This window comes from Oreochromis aureus, linkage group 7 (genome assembly GCF_013358895.1).
Source record: "Oreochromis aureus strain Israel breed Guangdong linkage group 7, ZZ_aureus, whole genome shotgun sequence".
Lineage (NCBI taxonomy): Eukaryota > Metazoa > Chordata > Actinopteri > Cichliformes > Cichlidae > Oreochromis > Oreochromis aureus.
In genome coordinates, this window is record NC_052948.1 from 50409982 (window position 1) to 50426126 (window position 16145).

Consider the following 16145-nt stretch of genomic DNA (forward strand, 5'->3'; position numbering starts at 1 on the left):
AGCAGTTGCTGTCAGCTTGTAGTAAGACGTGTCAGGGGTCACAAAGATGCAGTGGCTTAGATATCCTCCAGATATTATCAATAAATGAACCTGAGAAACTTATAGAACAATGTTCCACAGTGACTTCCCTGTCTAATGGAAGAATTCTGTTATTGCTCTAATAGCATTTGTTTCTAATCCACTTAACAATTTAACTTGATTCAAGTCTTGGCATCGAGTGTGTGCCATTGATGCATGAGCATCACTGGGAAAATGTGATAAAAAATGACTCCTATCTTTGAAACAAAATTATTACTGTATTAAGATCATAATCTTTACCTAATATACTTTGCAATGGCTTTTTGACTGTTGTTACTGATCTGAGGAAAATTCAGTTTTGACATTTTTAAGCTCAAAACAAATTATTTTGCCATTACTAAAAAAATTATGACTCATGCAGGTGAAGGGGAGGGAATACCTCACCAGTAAGTTATATACACCTCCCGAGTGAAAGGCTTGTTTATCTGTTTTGTGAAAGATGACTGTCTTAGGGAGAGACAGAGTAAGTAAGAGCTTAACAGCAGCTTGGTATATTTATATCATGAGCATACACTTAGAGACACCAAAGGGAGTTGATGGAGATGAGGAGTGAAGTGGATTACTGAGCTAGGATGGCACTATGGGGAGAATGAAATCGTATGTTTATATTAGGCTTTCATGAAACACATAAGCAGGAAAACACACGTCATTTGTGGCCATATGCAGCTCCGCTGAGTGGCTGTGGGCGTCTCTCTGCTGGGGCTGCGAGGCCGATGGAAGGGGTTAAAGAGAAGATTAAAGTGATAATGTACATCTCTAATCCGCAGCACATTAGGAGGGCAAAGAGGCAAAAACTGCCTCTGACCACGGAGCCTAACATAAAGAGCGTGCATCAGTTGCCATCAGGGTCAGCTGTCACCATGGTAACAGATTATTCTGAATAATTATGTGCCATATGCGCCTTGTCACAATTAGAAGTTGGCTGTGAGCCGGGCCATGGGTCAAATGGTGATCAGAGTATTGGGGGTGGTGGCAAACACATCCCCCTACAGTGTTTATTAAAATAAAGTTCAGCTTGCTGTTCACATCTGTCACAAGCCTCACAACCCGCTCTCTGCTTCAAAGCAGATTTTCTTAGAGATCCGATGCTACTAGCTGCAACACTTTGTTGCTGTGGCTTACTCGAAATGTCACTGCATGCTGCGTGTATTGAGTTTTCAATAGTTTTTTTTCCCCTTTTATAATAGATCTTCCAAAATGAAAATCTGGAAATGAATAAAAATGGATTTATGATTTCAATCAGACTACTAAGCTTCTCGAATCGACTTTTTAGCGGAGTAGCGAGGAAAGGAAATGACTGTGTGAAGACAGTGCTCAAATGTAAGCTGACAGAGGCTCAAGTAAAAAAAAAAAAAAAAAACTTGTGTGGTGTGTTCTCCCTCCATTAGGAGTCCAGACATTTTAACTCATCACTGCAGTTCTCCCACAGGGCTTATACAGAGAATGCCTCTGTTCCCATAAGCCATGTTCACACTAGTGCAGTGGGAAAAGCAGCAACAAGGTGCAAAGTGGTTTATCCATTATAGTGGATCATTTATTTTGACACTTCAGCCCATGTGTGAAAAGTCATTTAGAGTGAGATACTGTGCATCCCTGTAAAATCACAATTAATTAATATAGAAAAGCTAGTCATCCAAATACCATGAAGTAATGCAGCTGAGTTCCTTCTTGGTAACTTAGAGAGTCTTACGTTTGGCTCATTTCCCTAGCGCACATGTGCCATCTGAAACTTAACTTTCTCAAGTGACCCGCGACGATCTCTATTCACATCGAGTTTCTACATCTGATTGTGAATTTGGCACTAAACAGGAATCTCCAGGGAAGTGCAAAATGTGACAGAGGCTTAATCAGTCTTAAAACGCTCGCAACACCTCAGGCTTATTACTGCAAGCTGTCAGATTGCATGAGTTGCACAATGATACTGCTTTTCTCTGATCAAATTTGTCACATCATGCCAGGCTGGATCATAAGGTGCAGGCGCAGTCGACACATTTAGGAAAGAGCCTAGATGTGTTCAGACAAGTCACTTATATTTAAACACCAATTAAGCCTCGTGCACCACTTATATCTGTAGTCTATTAGATTGTCACCCATCACTATTAGGAGGTACTTGAAAGCCCTCTGGCATTCTGGGAAAATAATTACATTCTTTCTGCGTCATAATTACTGCCTTGAAAGTGGCTCTTTCAAACACTAACAAAGCAGGCTCTTACTCTTTCTCCGTCTCCCCATTTCTCTCCCCCCCAAGGTCTGCCTTTCTCGTCTGTCTGTTTTCTCCCCAGACACTAATGAAGCGGTTTAATCTCGTAACTCCAGAGAAATTGTCAGAAGAGAACTCCATTAATTAAGTTCTTGAAATTTCCTTATTTTGAGAATGGGTCAAATCTATAGGTTTGCCACCTTACTGTTGTTTTGAAATTGGAGAATTGGCATGCTGTAAGGACATTGTGTTGTTTAATTAGTCAAAATTAAACTAAGTTAAGTTTTTTAATTTGATCCATTTGATTTCCAGCTGCCAGTCTTAACTCAAGTCGATGTGTAATCTAGAAACTCATATTAAGATTTGTTTTTGCTAGCTAACAGTAAGCTAGTAGCATTAGGATACCATATGGTTATTTTCCTGTCACTTCTGAACCTACACTACCCCTTGCAAGAAGTTGGTATGAAAAACCTGCCAGACATGAGGTGAGTTTGAGTTATTATATAGTTCTAGTTCAGTAAATACAGTGAAAAGCTTGTCTGCTACTTCCTGAGCATGACTGATGTCTAGCACTAGCTAACCACACTCAATTGGTCTGTTTATGCAGTCACTCTACATTTATTTAGTCCTTGCCTTCTTCTGACTGTTCATTTGGAGTGCTTTTTTTGACACAGCCCTAGTTCATTCACAGGAAAAGTGACAGTTGTGTGACAGTTCCTATTACAAACAGCCAGAGAGCAAGTGTGCTTCTGCTCTCATATTTGTCTGCTTCTCAGTCCCAAAGATTCAGGCTGGTGACTTTTGATCCAAATTTTCAGAGTAACGTAAAAAAAAAAAAAAGTGCTCTTTTTCAAATGGTGTGGCCGGCATTTCGTTTTTTTCCCTTCATCACTTTTTTTTTTCTTATTTGAGCATCAGTAGCCCAAGTAAAGTATGCTAGGTTACAATTCGGATTGCATTAACTGGCTTCAGTAGCTGTTAATGCAACAGCTTTTGAAAATGGGCTACAGGATTTCCTGCTGCCATCCGAAATGACAAAAAAACTGTTGTATGCAGTGTTGTTCCTGGATTCAAGTGCAAATAGTTGCTTCAAACCATATTGAACAAATGGGATGCTTGGATATATCTAACAGGCCATAAAAACGAATCAAATTCACCACAAGGGAAAATGTCTTACCACAAATCAGAACACTAATTCAGGAAGATTTTTATTATACATGAACCCAAATATGTAATGTGGTTAAGAAAAGATAGTAAAACATATCACTAAAAATGTTAAGGGAACATGTGAACAACACTAACTTATTTTAAATGCCATCTTTAAAGATTTGCTGATTTTGGTTTCCACTGGCCCTTGTTATGACTCTTGTTTTTCAACAAATTATATATCAGTAAAGATGTTTTAGTTTGATTATTTAATTCATCACAATCTGATATGTGTTTTAAGCGATCCCTTAATTTTTGAGCAGTATATATTCCATACCAAGCATGAGCAGGCCATCAGGGTTTTACTTTATTTCCCATTTTTCACTAAGGTGGGTACTACTCCTTTCCTCGTGGAGTGGAAAACAGTGCTTGCAGCCCTTTTATTTTTGCTGCAGCACTGTTTTATGCATAATGCCTTTGCTTTGTTTTGACTCATTGCTAGGGTATTGCTTTACCATGCAAAGTTGTATGTGTTTGCTCGTAAGACTATTCCTTTTCCATTTGTTTGCCCTTTGATAGCTTCAAATCTAAAAATATGCCCTTATTGAGGCTGAAACTGTGTCATTCTCAACAAGTTATACAATAACACAAACATTTTTCTGTGACCGATACTACACCTTATAAAGGCAGCGATCAAACCCCCGCACTCTACATGAAGAGGCCCCTTAACGATGCATGCATATCCCCATTCTGCAGTATGTGCTCCACTTATTGCCCATAGCTTCTGAAGGGTTATTGTGCACCGAAATTTAGAATGTTTCCATTACAGTAAAGGCCCTATTGACAAAATTGCTTTGGTATTTATGAGTAGTGCCAGCAGCAGTACTACTGTGTTTGCTTTCTGGGAAGCTTTGTAAAGGCTAACAAGACCGAAGCCAGTAATCATCTTTTCACATTCACTTCCGTGGAGGGAAAATCAGATTTAGGACTCCAGGAAATTGACCTTAGAACAGGTGTGTTCATACATACATGATCAGTCGAACACATACACATAGTCTTTTCTAACGCAGAACGTTGAAGAAGTTTGGTTATCTGTTGTTGAGCATGTCACTTCCAAAGAAAATGTAAAAAGGTACAAATGTCAGGGAGACAATTAAACTCAATGGGTATATCTTTAACAACAAATCTGTTCTTTAGATCTTTGATAAAAAGATATTATAGCAACATATCAGAAGGTACCTTCTGTAGTCTTACAGTTATATATGTTGGCATATTAAATAATACGAGTTACTATCTACACCTGTGCTGGCAGTTAAAAGGCATTTCATACTAAAACCTAACATCAGTATTACACGATGTTTAAGAAATACACTGTTATCCACTGTTAAGGATTGAAAGTGAGGCCAAGGACTCACAGAAAAAATATTGCTTTGCACTGACCTTAATAATGACCTGCGCTGTGCTTAGTCTTTCTCAGCGCAAAACGCATAGAAATGTAAGTCATTGCATTTGATTGGTTAACATAACATCCTGTTCTTTAGTAATATATCATTATAAAACCTTGATAGAGTTATTAAAGAGCTATTTGGTTTCCATACATTAGCGTTAGCCGTTTTTTTATAGTTCTTCTGCACTTTAATGAAAACAGTTTCTATTTTACCTTTTAGCACAGTTTTCATATATCAAACTAAGTTGCAAAAAAGCAATAGCAGACATGATTAGCTATAGAGTGGTCGGCATTTACTTCAATGTGTACAGCCTAGCTTTTTTATGCCTGTCTGAATTTTCTGTGATTTTCCAATGATTCAAAATCAGAATAGAAATTCCGATACGTAGAGCACAGATTATAAAGTTTTGAGAAAATAATATAATCTCCTCCAACTCCTTTATAAAACTCCTTTATAAAAATATAAATAAATATAAATATAATAAGAGATTAGTTTATTTGCTGTGTCTTGGCCACAATGATTTGAAAGGGGCAGCTCTCTGTAAAGCTCATGACTGATGAAAATGGTGCACTTCTTTGGATTACCTAGCTAATGGCTCGCAAAAGTATTATATTACCCTTTATGAGCAGTTTAAATGTATATACGCATATATTTTCTTAATGCTGCTGGTTGCTGATGCAGTATTCCTACTTAGTCGGAGACAGAACACAGGGTCAGACACATTTGGCATATGTGTTTGGCTGAAGAGCCAATGGTGTGAAGCTACCATCTGTGGGATTATGACTGAATGCCTCTAAGACAAATCCTGGCCAGAAATCACAATATTAGAGCAACGTAGAACTTTGGTTGGTCCCAGACAGTCAGTCCAGACTGATTAGAAAAAAAATCCACAGGTAAAAATAAACTTAAAAAGTCATAATAAAATGCATAATATAGTACCAAGGTTTGAGGAATAGTTGTTATGATAATGTTTAAAATGTTTTATATGGTCAGAATAGTATATATAAAATATACAGTATAAGTATTTATGTCTCCGTTGGGCTAAAGCAAATATGTGAATTGTGCTGTATTGCTTTATTTAACATACAATATCCGTATGTGAATGTTAATGGCTTATTTGAGGATCTATGACCTTGTGTAAGTGTGCACGCTACACAAACTCTAAATTCGGAAAACACAATATGCTGCATCAGCTAAAATGAATGCATGCAAACACTGCGAGAAATGTTCTTCACCTTCAAAATAAGACAGCATGCAGAGAAAGAAGAGGAAGGAGAGGCCAGCAGGAGAGCAGGGGGATGAGTTCAATCCTAAGAGACAAATCACCCGCTCTACCCTCCACTGCCTGTCCTTGGAGCTCACACTGCAATTGGCCACACAGAGACTGACTCTGTCACCAACTGTCCCTGAGACGCACACACTGGAATGCAAAAACATATCACTGCAGCCACGATTATAAAGCACACAATCACCGTAAGGTCAGAACGGCTTCTTTGTAAGCAAGAAGTGAAACAGCAAGATTGAAAAAGGGCTTTCAGTTTCAAAAGGCTTATATTGTTACCTCTTCTCTCACAGGTTATGTGAGACTAACCAAATGGAGACAAAATATGAACTTTTAGTAAATATTTTACATGTACTTTATGCCTTATAAGACCTATATATCCTATGCTGTCGTTTAGTGATTAAAAAAAAGCGTTGCTTGCAATTGTTAAACACATAAAGCATGTGAGTATGAGGTAGGGAAATATTACATATTGAATAAGAAATGTGTCAAAGCAGTCTGTTTCAAACGTCTTAAAGAGTTTTTAATAAAAGAAAATGATTTGAAATTTCTTTAAAATTCATGTCTCTACCATATGGGTCTTTTTGCAGACAGAAAACATCATATTTCAAAAGCTCAACCTACAATTTTTGCAATTTTATGTTAATTTTCTGTGATTTCCCTACGCTTTTTAAGTTTTCTTAGACTTCTCAGACATTTAAAGACATAATTTTCACTTGTCTCTTTGATTTTTTTGTTCCATGTCACTGACCTTCTCTCGTTCTTTAAGTTTTTCGTTCCTTTTTCAGAGCAAAAGCCTCGTTCGAACAAACGGGCCTTGCTTTGGTGATATGATGACCAAGAAGACAGTGAATGTGAGATTGGGCTTTACAAATAAACCTGACTTGTCTTGACTTGAAATTAAACTTTAATGTGCAAGACGCAGGTCAGGTAAGGAGGATTTGAGCATGATTGCATAAAATGTCAGGAACATAATGCTCATGCACATATGCACATCAAGAGAGGTGTATTCTATTGGCGGTTATACATGCACCAGCAGCACTTTGTTGACAGCAACATCATCCTAATTGCACTGTCATGGTCCTAAAGAACAGAATGGCCACCTAGCTGATCCTGCTTCAGCACACACAAAATGTATCTTTGGTAAAGGCACACTTTCACCATTCAATAAATTATTGTGGAGTGAAAACAATAGATTTATACTGCTATTCCTGTTACCTTCGTCAGGAATAATCAAAATAATTCTCATCAAGGACTCCTCACATCTGAACTTCACCAGCTTGCTTGTCTTTCTTCGTCCTTTCCACTCCCACTTCAATTTCTCTCTTTGAAATTGCAGGCCACTTAGAGTTGTGATTGCTGTTGCAAGAACAGTTAAGTGCACAAGTACAATCATGCAAGGACAAGAAACACACTTACCTGGGCACGCAAGCACACACATACCTGGATGCACAAGCACATTCACTGATACCCTTATGAACTTCATGCAGACACACGCACATGCATGCACACAAATAAGACGCACCATTAAAAAGCAAGATGAATCTCCACCCCACAGTGTTGCTACTTTAATAGCAGCATCATAAGAAGGCAGACACTTCCTCAAATAGGCAAAAATGAAGAGCTGCGTCTCCTTAATGTATACATTTGCATATATCACTATGTGTAAACCGTACAGGCACTCATAAATAATACATGCATGTTAGGGATACTGGTGTCCTGCTTCATGGTACAGCTACCCTGCAGAATGACTAATGACTGTAGCTCAAATAGCACTACTGGGTCCCTTTACTTGTGTGTGTGTGTGTGTGTGTGTCCATGCATGTGTGTGTCTGTCCATCTATCTCTCTTTGTATGTCTATGTTTGTGACTGCGTTTGCACGAAGGGGGTATCCTACATCTTCAAAATTTGACCTTGGCAAGGAGATCAGATTTTGATGCTGATGGCGCAAGACAAATGTAGCGTTTGCTCCTTTACTCGTGTTAGAGGATATGTGCATGTGTGTGTGTGTGTGTGTGTGTGTGTGTGTGTGTGTGGATGTGTACATGTGTGGCAGTGCACGAGTAAAAGATGTGATGGTTGAGTGCTATCGGGTGGCAAGTGGTCATGTTCACTCTCTCTGAGGGGATGCTGTGCTGCAGTGGATATTGGTCTTCTAAGGTCAGGGGGTTAACTCAGCTCTCCATAACAAACTATAGTTGTGCCATCATAAAACACACAAAACCATTACTTTAAGGACACCAGCACCTAATCAATTTCACCCTGCTAGATATTTGTTAATATGATTACTTCCATATATCTTCAGTCCTGCATAAATAACAATGGGAAGAACAAGATCCATGAAAGATGAATATTGGGTGGTGGTTTACTGGGAATCAACAGATACCTCAACATTTGGACCAGTGACTGGGTACAGTAAGTTCTACCCCCATACTGACGCTCTGGCAGACTTCTGTAAGTAAATGATGATAGCAGCTCATCTACAGACATGATAGAGTGCAGCTTTCGTGTGTCTTTTCTTTTAGTTAAAGTTGGAAGCTTCCTTTCATCTCAGGTATGCATGTGTAAGACCATTAATCATCATTATTCTGGCAAGGCCGGCCTCAGAACTTGTTCAATTTTAAATGTAAGTCCCTGAATTAATAATTAGGCAATGTTTATTTTGTTGGGTAGTGACATTTGAATCCTCAGAGAGAAAAAACCCCAAACAAACCACAACAAATAAATGACCGTAAATTTAAAGAAGAAAAGATTTGGATTAACTCCCACTTAAAATAGCCCCGAATTATCTTTAAAATCCAAGAACTTGATGAGTTCTTTGTGATTTTATAGCTCTTACATATTTTAATGTAAAGTACATTCAAAAAACGATTCGATGCCCCCATAAACAGGAAACAATTGTGTGAGTAAAACACAGCTGATACAAATGTATATAAAATCAAAAGTGTATTTATTCAGATAAATAATCATTAAGGAAAATAAGCTTCATATAGACTGAATGACCAATCAAGTAGATTTGTTTTGATGAGATTCAAATATATATTTTAATACTAACCTGTCTCATTATAGATTTCAACGTGTTTTATAGTTTATCTTCTTAAGATCTGATTACAAGCTAGAGAATATAGCAATTTATTTTGAAGGAATGTCACAAATTTATACATTTAGTCACTATTTTCTCACTAATAAAGTTTCTGTTTAGTTTTGAGTGTTGTTTGGTATAGCAGTCTCTACAGAGAATGCACACTTAAGTAGATAATCTCTTATATGAAACACTGCTGAACTATGTAAGGGCTTTCACCCCTACACAATATCCTTCTGCTTTATATCCTGCTTTATATACCCCCTTTTTCTGCTTTTTTCATCATTCTGTCCCCTCATTTAGCAGTCTGCAAGTCCCATTAAATGATTAGTAAGCCCACAAGTGAATATATGCAAAGCCTCTTCCACTCCATCGGCTTAGTGAGCACTAGGCTTAAACACACCTTGCTAAAGTCCCTGTCACACAGACTCACGCAAAGATATTCTGGAAAGCGAACTAATTATGCCAAGAACAACACGTTCGCACAATCCAAATATTCTTAGATAGTCTGGGGATATTGGCCTAAAAGATTTATATCCACACACTATCCATGCACTCATGCAAATACATAGGTACGCTGATTGAAAAAGCACACACGTACACATTCAGGCGCGCCCAGGATAAGTCTGAGCCCTCTCTGTCTTTTTGGGACGTGCCTCATCAGATAGAATTCTGCTTGTAAGGTCCAACCAATAAAAAGCCCAAATATTCCATTAAGTGTAAATCCTCTCCGCTGGTGGAGCTTGTGGAGTCAGTTTAGGACTAGACAAACACTGCCAAGCAGTCATGCCCAAGCTGGGACCACTGCCAACAAGAAGCCCCACAGATATTGGTGTGTCACTGTGGGGCACGTGCGTATATGTTTGTGTGCACAGGCAGCATGAAACCCCAATGTGAGCATTAGCAGGCAGGGGAATGAACAAACTAAAGCTCTGATCCATGCTGCTCAGTATAATGGAAAGGCAGAGTCTCAGGAATCTAAGTGGGTTGCAGCTGCAACACATAAGCTTTTGTTCTGTGTGTATGTGTTCACGTGTGATGTTTTTATAATTTTTTTTGCCCTTTTGCAACAAAACGGGAGTACACGTTGTGCCCATGTGTGTTGGCGCACACAAGCATTTACCCATTTTGTATACTCACAACACATTTGCCTGCTTTTTATTACTAAAATGAATTTGTAAGACACACAAATTCATTAGCTTTCGCTCTACTATGTAGCTGACTTGTTAGTGCGTTGGTCATATCACTGTGGAGTCTGTGTTTATTTAGTAAAGCAGCTCTGTAGCTCTCTGTGTACTGCACAGACAGCTGCAATGTTTTAGGCAGAACAGACATAGATTTCTATCACTGACCCTAAGGCTGCTCATTAGAATTCAGCACACCTCTCTCAAATCTCCCGCTTCCCCCATCCACCCACCCTTAACTTTTTTCTCTCTCTCACTGCCTTCCTTTATTCCTTTCTTGCTGTCTTACACACTGGAAATGAATGCTTAGAGCAAAAAGGTGAGCTATTGGTCAGCCGAGATAACAATGACTATGTGAGTAGCATACGCGGCAAGTCGCAGCTGACAAAACATACACAAAGACAAGCACTGCTGCACAACTGCATACATGTAAGTGCTGTTTGCATGTTTAAAACATGCACTTTCACAGCTACTATATTTGAAATATTAACATTAAAAAGCTAAAGGCATCCATCATACCTGCAGGAATCTGAGAGAATTAGCAGCAGTCTCCCAACTTTAAGTGGATTTCAAGACTCTGTTAAGCGTGGCTTTTTCAGAAGGCCCACACAGTAACTGTGTGGCTTTGTCTGCCACACTTGCCCCGCATAAGCAGCCATTTCCACATTAGGAAAGCTTAATGTTTAGAGATTTCTCATTTGGGGGTCATAAGCATTACTCCAGAGTCAGCCATATTGAGTGTCTTGCTGCCACCAGCTGCAAGAGTAAAATGTGTATTCTGTCATTGGTTGACAAGTGGTTGCCCGAGGTTGTTGAACGATACTAGGTGAAACTGGTTGCAGACTTATCTGCAAACACTTGCAACTGCTAGCTAAACTACTTGAAAAAGTGGGACGCAAGCTGACAAAATAGAACATTTTTCTTCAGAATAAAAGTTGTGCCTCAGCATTGTAGCCAACATCTTTCACAAGGCATGACTTTTATTTTGATGGGAAATGTTCTCTGTGTCTATTTTGTGTCGCACTTTTCACAGTTTCACTACAGCTTTAAAAGTAGCTTCTCAGTGTTTTTCCACATGTTGGCATGTTTGTTTGTTTTTTTTGTGGACTTGGATGACTGTGCCAATCTCCGACCACCCAAAGCAATCCCAAAGAGGCTTTTGCCATCCTGTCAAGGAATACACATCTTTCTCTAGTGTCAGGGACTCATTGACTTGTCAGCAGATGTAGGTGACTGGGGCTTTTAGCAGTCGATTTCCCAGCGACTGCCATCAACCTCCAGCAACCACTCACCAGCTGGTAGGGGAATACATATTTTTCCCTGATGACCAGTGGTTTTTAGTTGGTTGAAGATGGGTCTCTAGGTTTGTGTGACTGGGGCCTTAATCACTTGGCCTTACCACTTGGCCTCACGCTGTCACCATGATGTCACGTGTCCAAAAACAGAGCAAGTTAATGTTATGTCATTAGAAGTCATGTATCTGCAAAACCACAATATGAGTTATGAGCGTTACAGCCGTCAGACAAATCAAGTTAGCTTAACAATTAGTACACAAATAGTTCTAAGGCCAAACCAGAGGTAAAAAAGGGGTGTGGGAGGGTGGAGATACCATGTCTGCTGTATATGACAGTCGGTGGTTCTTTACCAAACCAAAACTTAACCAAACCCAACTTACTTCACCGCCTGGTTGCTGAAAATTAGTACAGCTTTAAAGTAATCTTACAGTACTGCTCATAACAAGTGTAAAGACATATAGTCTTAGTCATATAAATTCACCAATGAAAATCTTGTGACACCAGGCTTGGATAGAAAACACATTTTGATATATTAATTGCTAATGTTTGCTGCATCCATTCTTAAGTACTCAGCTGGGATTGGGGATGTGTGCTTTTGTGTTGGGGTTATTGTCCCTAGCTAATTGAGCAATTCCAGTGGGGGAGGAGTAGTGTTTAAGGTCATGGAACAACGTGGTCTCTGGAAGCTGTTAGAAAGCTCACGCTTCCGTAATTACTCTCCTTTTATCTGTGTAGCGGCTAAAACTGCTAGACAAATACACATATAAGCAGCAGTAATCACATACTGTATCCTGAAGCATGTTCAAATTTCACACTGCACACATTTACCTGTATGAATAAGTGCTGCTTGCACACAGTGTTTTCCCCGCATGCAGTCAATTAAAAGTTACTTTTTGCTATTTTCTATTTTACTCAAAGTAGAAGAAACTCTGTCCATGATTTCTGGAAATTGAACCTGTCATAAAAACTGATTTTAATGATACGTTTGAGATGTAAAGGAAACATTTGAAAAGTCATGCTGAATATTTATACTGACATGGATTGGGTAATGTGTTAGGAATGAAAGGATGCCACATCACTTGATGGAAATGAAAATGATCAATCTACTGTACGGAAGGCTGAATTCAGACATCCCGAAAATCAAAGTGGAAAAATGATGCAGCAGACTCCATTTTGGCAGACCTGAACAGTCTGAGGTGCAACCTGGCAGCGTTGGGCGGACCAAAACATAAAGTCCCAGAGGTGTTTGATTAGATTTAGGTCTGGCGAGTGTGGGGTACAGTCATTGGTATCAATTCCTTCAATCTCCAGGAAGAGCCTGCACACTCCTACCACGTGAGGCTGAGCATTGTTGCACACCAGGTGGGATCCAGGACCCACTGCACCAGGATGGGATCTGACAGTGGGTCCAAAGATTTAATCACGATAGCTAATGCCAGTCAGGGTGCCATTGCCCATTGGCTGCGGCCTGTGGTCTGTGCGTCCCTCCATGGTTATTCCTCCTCTGATGATCAGTGACCCACTACCAACCCAGTCATGCTGAATGACGTTACAGGCAGTATAACATTCCCCATGGTTGCTGAGACCCTTTCAGGTGTGCGGAGGGTGAACCTGCTGTGATCTATGAGAAGCACAGGGTGCCAGTTTTGGCACAAATTGTGGTATTCTATGGCAAATGCCAATCTGGTTTCATTGTGCTCTGCAGTGACCATGTAGCCCATTAGATGATGTAGGTTCCTCATAAAGTCTGTTTCTGATTGTTTTCTCAGACACATTCACACCAGTGGCCTGCTGGAGGTCATTTTGTAGCTCTGACAGTGATCATCCTGTTCCTCCTTGTCAAAAGGAGTAGATGCTGGCCCTGCTGATGGGTTAAGGACCTTCTATGGCTTTGTCCGGCTCTCTTAGAATAACTGCCTGTCTACTGAAATCCCCTCAATCCTTTTGAGATTGTGCTAGGACCTTTGCACCCTCTGTACGGTCCAGATTTCAGCCCACGGTACCAGTAGTGACACTGGCCCTAGCCAAACAGTCAGAAAGGATGAGGAGAGAAAAAAGTCAGTTGCCTCCACCTGTAAAACCATTCCTATTGTGGGTGCTGTCGCATTGTTACCCCTCTAGTGCACCTGTTTTTAATTTCATTAACACCAAACCTCTGCTACCAGATCAATATCCTACAAGTTTAATTGGCTTGATGCTATACCCTGATTAAAAAGTATTCCTTTACTGGTTTTCAGGAGTATATATCCAAAGCCTGTGCGTCTTCTCGTGCATGTATGTGTATGTTTGTTTGCATGTGCATGCATGCTTGATTGCACATGTGACTTGAACAAACGCCAACACTGGTGGCCCTATCTGTTTGTCCCATGCAGACGTTCTGTGAATGTGTGCCCAGCTCCTCCCAACTCAAACATCGCTGGTCAGATTCAGAAACAGCCAGGGAGACCCCAGCTAAGGTAAGGTCCCATTATCACATGTACGCACATGCATACTTGAGCAATTTGTCTTTTTAACTGGTTGAATTTACACAAATCAAACTAATTATTTTGGCTAGAGTTTGAATTAGATTTCTGCAGAATAATGTGTAAGTTGATATAGGGACTAGCAAACACTGAAGTGGATAGAAATGGCTAAATAAAAAGCATTCAAACTGATAAAATGTATAATATTATAATGACACAAATTAAATCCCCTTATTTCTTCCTCTATACTACGTGCACTGCTGTATACACTACTATCCGCCATCTCCTTTTCAGTAAAATCAGGGGCAGACATTGAATAGTTACGTGCTCACCTGCGGAGGAGATTATGTTTCACCGACAGTGATTTTTTTAATCACTATCCGCTCTCTCACTCCTTTAGTAATGGATCGTTGTGTGTAACACATTATATTTTGCCACTGAGAAGCAGCAATGGCACAACCTCAGCTCAAATACCAAGACACACAAGAGGGAGATGGATAAGACCCTGCAGATACTCTGAACTGAGAGGGGAGGTCATGGCTACACTGGGAAATGGAGCCTGATTGTATGGCAGATTATAATGAAGAAACTGCACTGAATGCTGTTATGAGTCAGATTCAAAATGCCAGTGAATGAAATGAGGGTGGAAATGGTGAACATGCCTTCTTTTAAAAGCGGTCCGTGCATGCCAGTTTAGCTTCAAAATATTTTTGTACCTTTCTGCGTGTATTAGTTTGGCAGCCTCAACGTGAATGTCTTCTGTGTATACATCGATTTGTGTCAGCATGTGCGTGTTTGTGTTTTGAGAAGAGGGAGAGAGGAGGAGAGAGTGAGGACGCTTGGAAGAGTTTTGCTGGTTTCCTGCTTATCTAATGAGCAGGCAAAACCTTTTGTCCAAGAACTGTCTGCCAGTTCTCCTGCGTGGGAGGACATCATTTCCACAGAGAGGAATTCTCTCTGATTCTCTGCCTCTTCTTTCCGATCTATCTATCAGAATTCCCCAGTTGTCCCCTCAAATCCCGTGGTGTGGCTTGAGTACAGAAAGGAGAGGACGCGAAAGTCAGCCACTAATTACAGAGTGGTCTCCTGCTGTGAGATCGAGAGTCTCATTTACAAAAAAAAAAAAAACTGTTAAGAGGCTGCCTGCATCCTGTTCTCACTGTCATTATGCCACTACAAATCTCAACCTGAGGTGGGAGACCACGTACTCTGTTGGGACATGAAGCAGGTTGCTGTTTCATTTCATTTTTACTGACCGTCAAAACACAATGCAACAGAAAATCTGAGGCTCCAGAGACATTTTGGTTGGTTAATAATGCTAAAAAAGGTTAAATTAGCCACCTTTGTTTCTAAAGTGGAAAGATGCCTGGTTAATTAATTTCTTTTTACACTTGCTCTGTTTTCTATTTCTTTTCTGTTGTCTTATCCCTATGCTGTGTTTATTATTGGGAACATTGTTTGCCACAGCACAATAAAAAGATAAAATCATAAAATTATAAGATCAATCAACCGAATAAGCACCTTGTTGTTGAGCCAGTGCGTTTCTACAGTTGCACTTGTACACAGCAATAACTCCCAAATGGCGAAAATATTACCTGTAAACAGAAGAATGAGTGCATTTCCTGTGATTATTCTTCTGTTGAAAAATAAATAAATCCTCATCCTGTACTTGTTTGAGCAAACAGCCTATAATGACACATAATTATGTTATTGTTAAGTGACCTCGTCTTTTATTGACATTGTAAGTTGTAGGAAAAATTGACATCCAAAGCAGTAGAACTTTCCAGGAGAAAAAAAGCCTTAACAAAAAAAAAGTCAGCAAACCTTTTAATCAATTTTTTTTTTAAATTTGATTTGATTGAATACATGTGTGGTGAAGTGTGATTTGTGGCTCAGCTGCAGGGGTGGGGTGGAGCAGTGGGTTCAGGGGAGGATGACCTACACAGTTGATCATCATCTCAACATGC

The 16145-nt window shown here is 39.7% G+C and overlaps 1 protein-coding gene across 6 annotated transcripts in view; it reads left to right on the top strand.

Annotated features, from left to right (window-relative positions):
* The window catches only part of fibcd1b (fibrinogen C domain containing 1b), a 137620-nt gene that overhangs the window by 38396 nt on the left and 83079 nt on the right, over nt 1-16145 (top strand). For 5 of the 6 annotated variants that reach the window (XM_039614351.1, XM_031754626.2, XM_039614347.1 and 2 more), the window contains one exon: nt 14089-14172. The exons of the other annotated variant lie outside the window; for it this stretch is intronic. Coding sequence is in view for 4 of the 5 variants with exons in the window: in XM_031754626.2 (XP_031610486.2) it covers nt 14089-14172 (84 nt within the window). In the remaining variant the exon portion in view is untranslated. The remainder of the gene's footprint in view (nt 1-14088; nt 14173-16145) is intronic. 6 annotated transcript variants of the gene reach the window in all.